We start from the raw sequence: 16,507 nt of genomic DNA on the forward strand, positions 1-16,507 counted from the left end.
TGCTTAGATGCAGACCCACCCATCTTTCTGCCCAGTGGTTTATTTCCCCCCCAGAAGCCCCTTATTCTAGGATTTGTCCGCTTCTCCTTAAGTCCAGATAATATATATATATATTTTATTGATTTTTTACAGAGAGGAAGGGAGAGAGATAGAGTTAGAAACATCTGTCAGCTGCCTCCTGGACACCTCCCACCGGGGATGTGCGCACAACCAAGGTACATACCACTGAAGGGAATCGAGCCTGGGACCCTTGAATCCACAGGCCAGTGCTCTATCCACTGAGCCAAACCGGTCATGGCTAGATAAGATACTTTTTAGAGACGTGAGCCATTTAGCCTCAGACAGAAAGTTGATGCCACGATGGTTGAGCCCAGGGGGAATGCACCGGTGCTGGCATGAGGACAGACCACGGTTTATGGATTTCCCCAGCTCGCCTCCGCCGAGACTGAAAGATGTGGAGTGACCGGTAGGGAACAGAGGAGGTGGTGTGGGAGTCGTGAGGGCCGGTCTGACATCACAGGGACTCTAGTTCACGCCCCCGGTGGAGGCCTGCTTTCCTCGTTCTGTACTGGAAGGCGTGGCAGCATCTCAGGGGGATGCAGGAGGACTCCGATGCCTCCCGGGCTGACCAGACCCTCACTCGGCAGAGCCGGCCACCAGCACGGCGGTAGCCAGAGGCCTTTGCCTTCAGTCCTGTCACCCAACATCCCGCCCCCTTGTTTCTGACTTCCTTTTTCTAAGTCTGAAAGGAGGTACTGGCTCCCGATTCACCTGTTAACGACACAATCCCGAGGCAGTGAGGCAGCCCCAGGTTCTTCTTTGGGCTGCAATCAAGTCGTAGAGAGAAAGGCCTGCCAAGGCTGCTTACGGGAAAATGGCCATTAAGCAGCCTCGTCACTCCCTCTGCTTGTCGGTGGGTCACTCGGCACCTGACTGTCCCAGAGGAAAGCGCTGTCTGAATCTCCTATTCTGCAAGGCTAATGCTCACTGTCGTCTCTGATGGTGACATTCAACACGCGTGCAGGAAGCCGCACAGAACACATGCACTGGTGACAAATAGCCAAGTGATCCCCGGTGTGACCTGCACTCAGAACAGGGGGAGCCCTGCCCCTGCCTGGGCCAGTCCAGACCCCCAACTCTTCCTCATCCCATCCCATCCTAAGAAGTAACCACTGGCCTCTTTTTAATTCCCCAGTGCTTTGCACTTCTTTTAGTTTTACACCTACAGGTGCACCCTTGAACCACATAGGAGAGGGTTTCTCATTTTTTGAACCTCAGGTTGAGGAACACTCGACTCCCCTTCACTTTGTGCTCTCTGCGGGGCCCAGGGGTGGGGAGGCAGATTCTGGCCCTTTCCACCCATTGGTGTAATGTTCTTGTATGGTGGCATGGTGCTGCATCTGTTCAGCTTGTTAACCACAGCTGCATGGGGCATTTCCAGGGCTGGGCAGTTAGGCTTGCTGGGTGATAATATTCCCCCGAATGAATACACTACAACCTGTATGCCCAGCCCCCGCTGGTAGACATCCGGGCTGTTCCCATTGTGGGAACAAAGCTCCCCTGTACAAGTCTCCTGCGGGTATTTCTCCTGGATATCAACCTATTAGTACCTGTGCCATTGCTGGCTCGGCGGGTACAGCATGCGTGATTCTGGCAGAAAGGCCACATGGCCCTAGAGTGGCGGCACCGCCTGCATCAGCACAGCAGGATGGAGTGCCAGGAGCCCACACCCTGGGGCTGGTGGCCGGTGAGGCAGGGCAGCCGGATAGGTAAAGCCCGCCCACCGCGTCAGAAGGACTGCAGATTGCTCCTGGTCTAGCGACGCTCACAGGATGTGCCTGGTGGTAGAAACCTCCACGCCAGCAGGTGGGACAGGCGAGGCGACACCAGCTCTGACGCCACACGAAATCCCGTGACCAGGTAGGCACTTGGCAGCTTTACTCCCTCTCTTCCCTGCCTGCCAGATGCCTGACTGACTCCAGCTGCGCCATGACCTTGTCCATAGATGGGGGAGCTGATGACAAGCACCTGGGGCAGGTGAGAAAATGGGCGGAAAGACCACAAAAGTGAGCCCAGGGAAGAAACCTGTCACTTAGGGAAGCTATTTTGCAAATAAACTTAAAAAAAAAAAATGTCTCCATTGATGATTTCAGAAAGAGGAAGGGAGAGGAAGAGAGGGAGAGAAACATCAATGAGGAGAGAAAATCGTTGATGGGCTGCCTCCTGTACGCCCCTTATTGGGGATAGAGCCCGTAACCCAGGCATGTGCCCAGACTGAGAATCGAACCTTGACCTCTTGGTTGACGGAGATCATGACACTCAACCACTGAGGACACAGGCCAAGCTACAAAGAGACGTTTGGTCTTGTCACAGCCCCAACTTGCGCAGAGTTTTAACAGGAGCTTCCTAGAGCCTCATTTTGTGACAATCACAGGAGTGTGTTCCCAGGTAATGATTTCCTTGTGCTCTCGCTGATGGCTTCTCAGAAGAGCCTGGGGAGCAAGGACAGGAGCCGAGTCATCTCACTCTGGCCAGGATCTGAGGCCATTTCTATCTGCCCCCCACCCCCACCCCCACTCCCATGCACCACAAAGTGGTCCGTTGGGGAAGTGGGAAGTGATGACAGGAAAAGAGGGGGGACAGGAAAAGAGGACAGGTCTTCAAAGCTCAACAGCAAGTTTCCTTTCAAAAATAAAACAGACAGAGGGAGTGGCTAGTGTTTCGATGCCCGCTGTTTGGGTGGCCGCCATAAAAAAGAACGAAGAGTAGGGAATCCAAAAACTTGAAAGAAAAAAGTAAACACTTTTTAATTGGCATGGGAGAGCATGTCCATTTCTTAGCACTGACCACGTTTCCACTGCGGGGTGATGAGGAACAAAGTTCCCGAGTACAAGTCCCCTATAGGTATTTCTCCTGGGAGTAGCACTGCTGTATGAACCTCGGAACCATATATATATATATATATATATATATATATATATATATATATATATATATATATATATATATATATGGTTCCGAGGTAAAATATATATGATATTTTGTTTTATTATAAATATATATTTTATGTTTTATATATATATAATTTATATATATAAATATATATTAAAACATAATATATATTTTTATGTTTTATATATAATTATATATAATAATATATAATATATATTTTATAAATAAAATATATATTTATTTATATATAAATATATATTTTTTATGTCTTATTCTTTTTAATGTGCTTTTTATTGTTGATAATATTACAGATATGGCAAGCCAGCTAGGGCAACCATGGAGTCTTTTAAAAGCGAGAGGACCAGGAGGGGATTAGGAAAATGTCTTTGGAAGGAGGAGGACCTCGTGCCCAGTGTGGCAATGCTCCCCGCAGACCTTCTTTCCTGAGGCAGACAGCCATGAGGAGCCTGTCCCCCCACAGCCTTGGGACCCACCACTGGGTGCTTCAGCCAATGACAGCGTGCTGGGGACCGGGGCTGGGCCGCGCCTGCCTAGCGAACACCCCCTTCCCACAGCCTTGCCCTGCGGTTCTCCAACAGCCTGGCCAGGACTTGCTCAGCCATCCTCCTGGCTCCCTGACCCTCTCAGAGGTGCCAGACCTGTGCCTGGTCCCAGCCTCGCCCCACCTGCTCCTGCTCCCTCTCCTCTTCATCCTTTGCAGGAAGCCCTCCCCGCAGACACCCTCCTGCACTTAAAACTTCACAGAGAACCCGAGTGACAAAGTGCCAGGGGTGACTGGCTGGAGTGACCAGATTCCGCATTCCCATCTCGGCGGAAGGAACAGAAGATTCCTCCTGTTAATAAAACAGTCACTTAATGAGACATCAATATTCTACATTATGGCTCCCCGAGCTGAGGAAATCAAAGCCAAGTCTGAACTACAACAAAAATCCATATTGACTTTTTCTTCTTTACACGTCGCTGTCATCATTCCCAAGCCAGAGACTCTGGGAACGGCACGATTACTCATGTCGCATCGAATGAGCAGAGCTTTCAAATCCCTCCCTGGGCCTGCCCCTGAAAACGCTTCCAGTTCCCACAAGGTCCTCTGGTGTTTCCTCCCCTTCTCCCAGTTTTACGTTTTGATATTTTCTCTTACGTGTATACCCTATTTTCTGGCATATAAGACGACCCCCTAATTTTTTTTTACTCTTAAAACATAAGTTTAGGCCTATATTCGCTGTATAAGATTACCCCCCACTTCAAAGAAAAGACTTACTTTGCCGTAAAGATCTGCAGGTAATTTTTGTGCAATTTTGGTCTTTTGCCCCCAATTTTCAGTTGACTTTTTTTCGTTTCAAAAGTCGTCTTATACGCCAGAAAATACGGTACTTCCGTGAGTCACTCATTTCATTAATATTTACTGAGCATCTACTATTTGCTGCACATGCACGGGTTCTCGCCCTCATGAGGCTTATGCTTTCGTAGGTAATATGTGCGTGATGAGCAAACAAGGTAACTGCAGATACTTTTAAGTGCTCTGAGGAAAGAAACCTAAAATGATGAGACAGGGAGTGGGGACGGGGGGGGGGGGGGGGGGGAGGGGTAATTTGACAAGATGGTTAAGAACTTTCTGAGGAGGCCAGGTCTGAACTGAGAACTGAAATAGTAAGAGGGCGACCCCCTTGCTGGGAGCTAAGAGGCTTCCGGGACCTTCCTGACAGAGGAAACGGAAACCAGTGCACAGGCTGACAGGGACGAACTGGGCCCCGGGAAGGCAGCACTTGGCCTCCCTGCCAGGTCCCCAAGGGCTGCCAGCCCTGCGATCTCACAGAGGAGGCGCTCAACACTCTTACTGAGAAAGTTAGCGGACGGCTTTGCAGGTCTCCCCTAGGCTGTCAATCCGAAGCTACGGCAGAACCTGCAGCCCTGGCGCCTGCCACCCTCCTGCTGCCCAGGAGAGTCTCCCTATGTATGACAGCTCCCTGGAGGCCATGGTGGGTAAGGAGGAAAGACGCCAGGATTGTGCCAGGACACAGCCGATGAACTGAAGGGTGACCATACTGAAATTGGGGATCTGAGCTGGAGGGAGCCCACTGCTGGGGGTCGCATAGGGGACCTCCTTCCATTATCTGCCAGGGCCACTCAGATGCCACAGCTGGTGGAGCGAGTCCTCTCTGGCTGAAGAACAGGTACCTGTTTTGAAGTTTCCAGAACTCCTTCCACTGTGTTTGTTTAAAAAAAAAAAAAAAAGGAAGACCAGTCTGGGGAAGGAAGACCTAATCTATCATTTACTATGTAATCTATCATTTACAATCATGCTTCTCAAACTCCCAAACTCAGAAGCTACACTCTGGACCGGAATGTCAAGAAGAAGTCTGATCAATGGCGTGTGCAAGGGGATGGCTGGGGAAAGGAGCTCAGAATACACAACGTGTTGCCCACACGCCAGCTTTCTCTGCACTGCCGAGGCTGCCCACACTCCACTCCGAGACCAACCTCAAACACGAATGCGCAGACAGAAGCAGTTCTGGCAACAGCGCCTTGTCCCCTAGGGGCCCTGTCATAGGACCTGCTTCGCAGCTCTGCGAGGTCTCCTTCAAAGACACAACAAACGGAGACCGAGAAGAAGCCATGGACACTTCCTACAATGAAAACCTCCACGGGGTCTTTACGCTACTGCGATGAGGTTTACTCTTGTCACCTGCTGTGTGACACAGGAGCAGCTTGATCCAAAATGTCACCTGTTCCAACTAAACACTGACAACTGGTTTTAATTTCCCTTAAAAGGGGGGCGGGAAGGGGGATTTGTTAAATTCTGCAGAGTTGGCTAATGTCTAAAGACAATCCTCCCAGGAGGTGCAAGACATTTTACCACAGCGTGGAGAGAAGGGGAGATTTATAATATTATGATTACTAATGCTATTTCCGTCAATGCCTTTGAAATTCTACTTAGATTATTAAACCTTTGAAAATCATTACATTACATCCAGACTCCGCCCCTCCCTGCGACAAGGGTACTTTTGAAATTAGAGGATCCTGATGTCCCAGGTAATGATGTATTACCGATAATAAAGTTGCAGGAAAATCTCTCCAATAAAAACCAGTTGGGAAAGACAGAACCCATTCATCTTACTTTCTCTCCCAGTTTTATGCCCCAGGATAAGACATCTGCGGCACAGAACTATGGCAGGGTTCTCTCCATTCGAGGAGCTGATGGTGTCTGCTCACATGCGGCCAAGTTTAATGGCTTGTCACAGCTACTTAAATTTCCCCCCTCAATCTGAGAGGCAAATCAAAAAATTTATAAATTAAAAGATACTTGAAAGAAGACTATTTTTTGAAGACATATGAGACAAGTGGCGGGTTCAAAGCCTAGGAATGGTAGGTACATCTCAGGGCATTTTGATTTATGACACAGGCATTCGGAGTGGTACCTGAAAAGAAATAAATTGCTTACTGTTAACCCAGATCCATTTGTAGGTAATAAATGGGCGTGCTCCTTACCCATCAAATAATGGCTCTAATGCCCTTCAACATCGGGGGATGAGGAATGAGTGTCACCCTCTGTCCTCTGCAAGATAACCCATTTCTGCGGGAAGATCTTAGCCCTTCACCTCCCAGCAAAGGGAAGTGTGCGAGGCTTACTTACCATGATGGACGACGCCCTTCAGCCCATGGATAATAGGATCCAGCGCGGAATTGTCCCTTGGACTGACCTACATGGGAAGGAAACATGATTGGTTAAATCTATTCTGGCATCAGACACAACAGTCTCAGTTTAATCTTCTAAAGAGAAGGAGGGGGAAATAGATGTTATCTAGCAAGCTGCTTAGGTCTCACATATACCCTGGCTCTCGCCAAACATAGATTTATGGCATAATAAAATCAAGTGAGGAAGTCTAAATCAAAAGAAAGAAACTTCTCAGAATGCACGAGAACAGGAGAGAAATGCCATGGTCCTAGCAAAATTTAAAAAAAGCAACAGCAAGACTTTGTCCTCCTCCTTTGTTTTATTAAAAGTAGATGGACCCTGATCGGCTAAAGTCATTGAAAGTCATCAGAGAGCAATCCATCATTGATGAATACTCCAATGCCTTATTGTGATTGTGTTTATTTCTTTTCTTTTAAGAAAATGATCTGTTCCCCGCCAGCTTACTCTCCTTCTAAGAACCCTGGTCTTCTGTGTCTTATCACGTACTACAAAGGGCATTTCTAAGGGTCACTCCGAGCAAGAGAGGTGAGAGGAGAGGAGAGGACAGAAGCTTTCAGAGACAGTGTCTCCCGCCTTCCTTTCCTTCTGCGGTTTTTCATCTCTCCACAAGCCAAACCTCTTGATCTTGACCCTCACCCACTCTTTCCCTTAACTTTCTGATACTACTCAGCATGAATTCTCATTCTTGCCCTTTCTAGAAGATTAAAATTCCACCAGCATATTAGAATTTTGGGTTTTAGGTATTTTCTTGAAGACACATTGAATATTTAACCAGTGAAATGAAATGACTGGAATTTACTTCAAAATAATGCAGGAGTGAATAGTAGGGGAAGTGAGCAGAATATAGATATAACAAGACTGGCCACCCATCAATCATTTATGACCTTGGGTGATGAGTATTGGATGGATCATGATACAATTTTCTCTACTTTTGTGTCTGTTTAACTTCTCCCAAATAAAGAGTTTTTTCAAAATCCATTATCTGTGGCAAGCATAGCTTCTGATTTTTTTTTTTTCCAGGGAAAATCTGTACTTTTAATCCACCTTTAACATAATGAAGTGGAGATATTGATGAATTTTTCAGTGTGCAGCAACTTGATATTTCCTAGTTACCTGGAGGAATCCAGGGCCATCTTAGGTTAAATTTTAAGGTAACTGAAAAGTGTCTACTCTCCTTCCCCACTTACAGCCTCCTTGCTGGGCTGCTGCTCCCGGGTTGCTTTCTGATAATAACCTGTACTTCACACGATTCTTTTTTTCTTCTGCTTCAGCATCTCCAGGTTAGAGCAGTGGTTCTCAACTGAAGGCACTCTTATCTGGGTAGAGGCAGGGCTGCTGCTAAACATCCCATAATGCTGAGAAGGGACCCCCCTTTCACCCCAAGAGAGGTATTCAACAGTGCAGAAGTTGGGGTGGAGGAACCAGGTTAGATGTTCTCTAAATTAACAGTGATTATTAATGTCTGGATCGTTGGGTGTCATTATGTATGGTGTTATGTTTATAGGCTAATAAAATGATGTGGTATTTGGTCCTACATAGTAAATCTCTCTCGGAAACTGGGCTTGATCACAGTCGCATTAGCAAACATGATATAGGAAGAGGTTTCTATAGGACTTAAGTGAAGGGGTTTATACTCTCTTGTCACTCTTTGAAATCCTGAGACCGCCAGGTGAACAATCCCAGGCTAGTCTACTGGAGGATGAGAGACCACATGGAGCAGACACAGGCAGACTCAGCCGAGGTTGTTCTAGACCCACCAGTTCATCTGAGACCACCCAGCCTCAGAGGAACTTCAGTCTTCAGAGACCCGTCAAGCTGACCCCAACAGGAAGACCTGACCAGCCAAGTGGGAAACATAGAGTAATTACGTAATTATTGTTTTAATTATTTGGATCATTTGTTACAGTGCAAAACTTAGTTGTTAAGAGTTTCTATGAGTGTGTAGAGTTAGAGGATAGGGGACAGGCTAAGATATCAATAATTTTTTGTAACCAATACACGTTGTTTATGGTTTGTCCTCCAGGTTTCTCAGAGGAATTCAATGTCATAAGACACAGCATCTGCTGTCAACCTGATCAACTCATGCGCTTCTCTAAAACTGAGTTACCCTCCACCCCCTTCCAATGGGAACATTTCAAAGACACTCTGATTTCCCATCCCTTCTGCAAGGGAATATTTTTTATTTATGGGGACCCTTAAGTGCATTCAGTCTTATATGATAATGTGAAAGCTCAAAAATAGTGTTCCCAATCCTCCATGACTACACCCACCAATCACATCTGTAGCCCATGCAAGACAGAAATAAGCAGACCACCGAATCCAAGTTCAATTTCTGGTCACTTCTGACAACAGTATCCCTGTGCCTGTACTCAGGCCTGGTCTCATTCAAGCTCAAGGGCCTGACCCCAGATTCAAAACAAGCCCATAAATGGAATGCCTCCTGCAATGCCCATTCACCTCTACTGCCTCCATTGCTAATTTATGTGGCTGGGGTTGAGAAAATGGGTGAGGAAAATGGAGTTTACTGGCCGGTCAAAGTAACTTAGTAATAATACTAAGCTCATTTTCTAGTTGATGTCTTTGTTGCAACACTCAGGGTGAGGATCCAAATAGCATGCTCATAAGTGGATTTTTGCCAGGAAGGCACGGCCCTAACTGAGAGTAAATGTGTAAAGCCTGAGACATAAAGCTGAGTAAACATTCAATAGGGGTAGATATGATTGGGAAACAATTTGACCCAAACACTCAAATTTGATTCATTGTCAAACAACAGCAATTTTATCCCTGGACTTCTCAGTGCACTTAGCTCTAGAAGTAGTACCTACTTGAGTTGAAATAATAATAAAAAAAATTCTAAAGTTATGTTTTATTTGATATCCGCTCAATTGTCCTATTATGCTACTCCCTTTCAAGCAATATGAGAGGCGTGTCCTTGACTCTTGAAATTTGCTTCCTCCCACTTTAAGATCAAAGGAGTTATGTAGCAATGCCGAGGAGGCAGCGATTGCACAAATGAGCTTTGGATGGATGAGGAGAAATGGACACCCCTTTCCCGGCAGCTGGATGCTCTCGCTGCAAAACTCCCATTTCAGCACAGTTTCCATGACACTTGTCACCTTCAAAAAGGACGGCACACAAATGTGTGCTTGAGTTAAAGCTTTAAGTATGTTTAGATAGAACCAAAATCCACATGGACATCAGCCATACAGGAAACCATGACATGCAGGTTTGGTAAAAAAGTCAAGTGGATATAAATGCTGATGAAATCTAAACTTTTATAAAATTTTCTCTTCAAATAATAGCTCACCAGAAGGGTTCAACCAACTATCACATTAATAACCAAGATACCAATAATCTCTGAAGACGTTGTCTATAATCCAGGCTCTAGGAGGGCCTGTGTTGACTCATGCTTGAAGCAAAATGAAAGGGAGGCCAAGAGCCCTCTCAGACTGCACGTGCCTGGGCTCAGATACGCGCTGCCATTTACTCTTCCTGCCCACTGTGCCATTGGCCCTTGACTGGGATCCTAATAATCTTCAATCTATCAAGTCCTGGCCATCTGCTAAATAGGGCGTCCAAGACAACCTACTTGCCTTGAATCCGACATCGCCAGCTGCTCCTATGGTCCCATAAATGTCACATCCAGCCAAGCTCCTCTTGTGGGAGGAAGGATTTATGCCTGCTGCGGGTGATGGCTGCACCATTAGCCCTGGCTGCAGAGGAGAGGGGCGAACAGCAGGACCGGAGACGCTGCACGGCCTTCCAGAACCGCAGAGCCCATGATCTGTCCTCGCTGATGGTGAGCAGGTCACTGTGCTTTTAGAAGCTAAGTGTCTGATCAGGACACGGGCCAGCACTTCTCATCAGATCGGATTTCAGATCTGATTCTCCTCTCCTGAACCTGCTCCTCCCTCAAGAGCTACGTGGCCGGGATGCTGCATCCTCTCCCATTCTCACTTTAACACCTTGGCCACCATTCACCAGACCTGGGTTCAAGTCGTTGTCATGAATTTCCTGGCACAAACCATTTACAACGTGGCTGTGTTCACACCCCCTGCATTTCAGTCAGACCTTACTTGAGACAGAGCACAGATTCCTTTGTTCATAAATTAGACGCCTGTCAATCATTTAGGAAAGGTGCCTATGTACAAGAAGGCAATAATAGCATAAACCACCAACCCCTGACCTATAATGACTGCATTGTTCTTTTCCTAATTTCCTTTAAAAAAAAAATACTCACAAATATAATTTTCCTTCTCGTCTCACTATTTCTGAAGCATAAGTTTCTTTTTGTTCTTTTATCCAACAAAATTTTCTCTTCTCTCCTGATATAAAGTGGAATCAGAGGGGTTGGGGCACTTAGCATCGTAAAATGCCCGGAATAAACTCAGAGAAGAGTGAGGTGTGCCTAGATTGGGCATGGCCCGGGGAAGCTGGGCAGTCTCAGGAAATGAAGGACTGAGGTCTCCCAATCAGCTGAAGGCAAGCAACCAAGTGTGGACTCCTGGCCAGGAGGCTTGGTCTAACTTCCACTAATGGAGTTCCAGCACGTGCTTTCAGCCTGGTCCACAGATATGCAAAGCAAGCCAGAGGCAGCTCACAGGAGACGGAGAGCCTGTCAGAGGACGGGGGATGGCGATCCTCATCCATCCCAGGCACTTGACACACACGCTCCGGGGCTGGTTTCCACCCACAGATGAGAAAACTCCAAATTCCTCAGCCACGGGACGCGATTCATATGAAAAGGCAACACGATTATAATTGCTAATAGCATTCATCCTTCCCCCCTTCCCATGGAGCTTGAGCACAGACACGCTTACTCACAATTAACTAATGATATCATGAGTGGGAACCAGTTAATGCACAAGTTACTCATCTCCAGAGAATCATGATTCATGGTCAGAGAAGGCCACGGAGGAGATGGATGCAATGCTCCTGGTCTACCTAAAACGACCATTCTCTAGCCCTTTGCCCCCACATCTCCAGCCCATGAGGGTATTTATTATTTACTTCTCAGACTCGACTGTGAAGAGCCTATTGCTGAAAAAAACCCAAGCCAGCGGGTGACAGTGAGGCATACTGTCTATACAGGCCATTCTCATACGTTCACCAGATGGAACTGTCCCAGGCTGCATGTGCAATGCTGTCTCCCCTAGTTTTGTCCCAGCCTTTACTTTCAAAGCCAAAGCAGGAAGGGGGTGGGCAGGCTGGGGCACCTGGCAAATGAAACTCTCTCAGGAGCCCACGTGGTGATTTCAGTCCTCCTTTGTGTTTCTAAGGCATCGTGCTGGGGGCCAGGCAGGTAGCGGAAAGCCTTGTCACAGCAGTTCAAGAGTATGTCAGACCCCACCTGCCGACCCCTGCTGGGCCACTCCAAGTGAAGGAGCAAAAAGACTCTAACTTTAGCAAACTACAACCTAGAGTCTTAAGCTGCAGTGCAAACCATTTCTCACAGATATTGTCATGATCTTTGAATAATAATATAGAAAAGCATGCCATCTGGGGGAGCCTGGGGCAAGAGAAGCTTATTTCAGGTTCCGCGACTCGCCTGAGTTTCCCTCCGTCTGTGTGGCGAAGTGGACAGCTCTGGCTCCCTCTCCTTAATAATCTGACCATGCACTGGAAAGCCCCAACAGTATCAAAGGCTTAGGGGAGAAAGCAGAGCTGCGTGACCACATGTAGCAGGTGACTTCAACCAAAACACATTAGACGTGAACTCTCACCCTTGCTTTTTCATTCCCCTGAAGCAAAAAGCTGCTCAGGGCACTCGGTTTACAAAAGACTGAGAATCAAAAAAGCACTGTGTGAGGACTATTTTAAATCTCCACCAGGTATGCAGCAAGAAAAATATCAAGAGACCAGGCATATAGCATCAAAGGGGTCACTGGATTGATCCTTCTCTTGAAAAAAAAAAAAAATGTTCTCTTAGCAGCAGTTGGGTCATCACTTAGGATATAACTGAAGTTCAGTAACCGAGCATCCAGATGGCATTATGAGGGATGGGGAGAACTATGTAAATGTCATATGGTATCATCCTATATGATAAAAGGCTAATATGCAAATAGACCGAACAGCGGAACAACCAGAACAAACAAAACAACCAAATAACGGGTCGTTATGACATGCGCTGACCACCAGGGGGTGTGTGTGAAACATGGCAGACACTGGCCACAGTGGGATGGTGGAGCAGGTAAGCAGGGGCGTCAGACCAAGGTGGGGCGCTGGTTGCTGCCATTGGGGTGAGCCTCAGGTGGTTACTGAAAATTCTTTGCTCACACATGCTGCAGTCCTGCCCAGAGCTTGCACCTGCTGCCAGTGCTGGCCCCCCTCAGACCCACTGCCGCTGCCAGAGCAGCCACTTACGCCCATTGCCAGTGGCCAGCGACAGCCCTGATCGCTTGGTGCCGTCAATGGGTGTGAATGGCAATTGCCAGCCCGAGTTGTCTCTCTGGACTTTTCCACCTCCCCCTGTTCCTGAGGGGAGATCAGGGCCAGCAGCCGCCTCTCGCACCCACAGCCAGTGCCTGGCACTGGTCCCGATCGTTCGGCACCATCAGCAGGTGCGAGCAGCAGCTACTGGTCCTGATCGCCCCTGAGGGCTTCTCCACCTCCCCCTGCTCCTGAGGGTCGACAGGGGCAGCAGCTGTCAGCAGACAGAGGACAGGGGGCCATGGTGAGAGAGGCCTGGTAGGAGCAAGGAGGATGGGCCACACAGTTCCTTTCAAGGTGCAGGAATTCATGCAGTAAGCCCCTAGTCCTATATAATAAAAGCCCAATATGCAAATTGTCCCCTTGGGAGTTCAACTGACCAGGAGTTCAACCATCTCCTATGACGCGTGTTTACCACCAGGGGGTAGCACAGAACAAAAGCAGGCCTGGGCGGGCAGCTTGAACCTGGGGGAAGGAAGGCCCCAATCTGTCTTGATCACCAGCCAGACCTAGGGACCCTACCCATGCATAAATCTCATGCACCGAGCCTCTAGTATATAAAATATTAAAACAACCCTGCTTTTTCTGATAGTTGTATAAAGAGGGACAGGGAGAAAATGGTATGGTGTCCTTAGCTCAAGTCGCATGAACCTAGCTCTTACCACCACTCACAACCAATATTCACAGAAGGCCCACCATATGCTGTGGTGGGCTGACTAAAGCAGAATCAGAGGGGTTGGGGCACTAAGCATTGCAAACCCGGGATCCCTTACTCCAGGTATTCAAGCCCTATGTAAGGGTGGGCTGATCCAGTAGTTAACTTTTAGCCAGCAGAACATGGCAAAGGCAGAGAAAAATCACTTCAGTGATTAAGTTACAGGATAGTCAAATCTCCACTTCACTGTCTACTCGACTTACACACCTTGGTGAAGCAAATGGCCATGCTAGAAAAGCCCATCTAGGGACTGAAGGGAAACTGAGGTCCTTGAGCAACTGAATTCTGCCACAAACCCAAGTGAGCATGGAACGGTCCCTTCCCCAGCTGACTTTCAGATGAGACCACACCTGGCTGACACCTGGCCTGCAGCCTCCTGAGAAATCAGGAGGCAGAGGGCCCACAGAAACCGTGGGGATGGTAAATGTGTGTTGTTTTAGCTGCTAAGCCTGCAGAAACGTGCTGCACAGCAATAGATAACCACGTGCCAAAAACTGGGCACCAGGGTACACCAAACAAATCAAATGTTCCTCCTTCAGAGCTGAAAGTGCAGTTTTAGCTCCCACAGAGGGATGAATTGTCCACGTCCCACCATTGTCCTTTCTCTGGTGGATCAGCTATTAAAAGTTGATTCCAATCCTTGTGAATAAACGCTTACCCCTCACAGACCTGAGCCGCTATGTTAATTCACAGTTTCTAGAGTTTGAAGGGACATGATGTGTTCAGAATCCAAGTTCCAACCGGGAAGACGTGGCAAAAATAATGAGCAAGCCCCAAATGAGGCAAACAGACATCGATAATTCAGGGACAAAGGGCTTTAGTAGCCTTTGTGTTTAAACAAACATAAAAAGACCATAAATCACAGCATCAAACCTCCTTAATGCAAGATGTCCCTGGGCAAGGTGTATAGCAGAATGCACTGGTGTGAGCAGCTGTGGTTTCTAATTCATGGCAACCGAGCTGGGTGCCAACTAATTACACACCCCAATGCCTTTCTGGGAGGGGCTCTCAGCCCTGTGCTCGCCGGAGTGCCGCGTGACCGCTACCGCACGATGGCCTCTGAAGATTGATGACTACGTATCCATCCGCTCTCCCAGGCAATCCCTCACAGGGCTTCCTCCACCCAACCCATGCTCACGTGAGGACTCCGGTGCCTGGTTCTATTACTATAAAGGGGGACTTCAGGTCCCTGTCACTGTCCTTCTGAAATCAACCCATTACCTCACCCAAACACTCCACTTCATGCACTGACAAGGCAATGAGCAATGTTTTCTCTCGGCAGTCTCTGAGCCATCCGAGCAGCTGATTTAAGAGCCTTTGGAGAGCAAGGTTGGGGGATAGGGGAGGGCTGTGGGGGGGGGGGGTGGACACACAAAAAACTGATAAGTGGACAAATGTCTTCAGATCCCCGCATTAGGGAAATTCCTCGCAAGTAAGTGGCAGTCTAAACAGATGCGGGGCCGCCTCCAGGAGGATACAGATTAATGCTAACCCGAACGACTCGGCTTTGCATTTAAAATGCACCTGAGTTCAACAGAGGATAAAATTAAATTGCAAGGAAGGAAGACAAAATCTTTCCCAGCAGGCCCTGATTGATAGGATGTGCCACTTGTAGCGGAACCAAATGGAAAGCCAGAAAGTTTGTTCCCAGCCATCATTGCCTCCCTGGGCCAACTTTCTCTCCTTTGAGAAAATGGTATGATTTCTCCGTAGAGCATGTAGTCTACTAACGTGTGCTCGGCAGCTTTCAATTCCTTTAGCGGCTCGGCTGGAAGAAAATGGCCCCCGCGCGGGAGGTAACACTTAAGCAGGCAGAAGCTCATCGTGTGAAAGCTGCCTGCGAAGGCAATCGAGAGTAAGTCGCTCCTTCGGAAACGAGCTCCTGGAGTTCGGTGTGATGAGCTCGTTTTGAACAGCCACTTGGGTAGGTAAGACCAGTGTGGTGGGAAAGTGCAGAGTTCCGGAAACCAGGCTGGTAAACCCAGGTTAACAACTTGCTCTTCCATCTTTTTATTTTATTTTATATTTTATTGATTTTTTTACAGAGAGGAAGAGAGAGAGATAGAACCTAGAAACATCAATGAGAGAGAGAGACATCGACCAGCTGCCTCCTGCACACCCCCTACCTGAGATGTGCCTGCAACCAAGGTATATGCCCTTGACCAGAATCGAACCTGGGACCTTTCAGTCCGCAGGCCAACCCTCTATCCACTGAGCCAAACCGGTTTAGGCTTGCTCTTCCATCTCGCTCTTCCACTGGACAGCAGGGTGCTCATGAGAATGTACCCCGACCAGGAAGACACCCCAACCAAATGAGCCACACCAGCCAGGGCCTCAAAGTTATTTTTAAGTTACTGCCTGTGTCTGACCTTCTCAAGATTGCCAGGTAACTGACTCACATGTAAGTTGGTTTCATTAAGCATCAATTCTAAGATGCAGGTCCTTAAATTAAAAGGACTCTCCTATAGACACTGAGGCCCTGGATGAAATGAATTGTTATTTACTTGTTATGCTCATTTTTAATTCAAGAATAAAATAGTAAACATCTTAAGTGTACAGCTGTAAGAATTTGCTCAGATGCAACCTCAGTCCATCCTAAGTGTACAGCTGTAAGAATTTGCTCAGATGCAACACTGGCAGTACCCCAGAAGTTCCACCTCCAGCTGATATCTCCTTATAAATAACAATGTAACCCT

The 16,507-nt window shown here is 47.6% G+C and overlaps 1 protein-coding gene across 4 annotated transcripts in view; it reads right to left on the reverse strand.

Moving 5' to 3' along the window:
* PTPRG (protein tyrosine phosphatase receptor type G) overlaps positions 1–16,507 on the reverse strand; it is a 640,445-nt gene that overhangs the window by 128,329 nt on the left and 495,609 nt on the right. For all 4 annotated transcript variants that reach the window (XM_084902696.1, XM_084902695.1, XM_084902698.1 and 1 more), the window contains exon 6: positions 6,605–6,671. In XM_084902696.1, coding sequence (XP_084758822.1) covers positions 6,605–6,671 — 67 coding nt within the window. The remainder of the gene's footprint in view (positions 1–6,604; positions 6,672–16,507) is intronic.

This window comes from Pipistrellus hanaki (assembly GCF_964339955.1).
Source record: "Pipistrellus hanaki genome assembly, chromosome: 13".
NCBI lineage: Eukaryota > Metazoa > Chordata > Mammalia > Chiroptera > Vespertilionidae > Pipistrellus > Pipistrellus hanaki.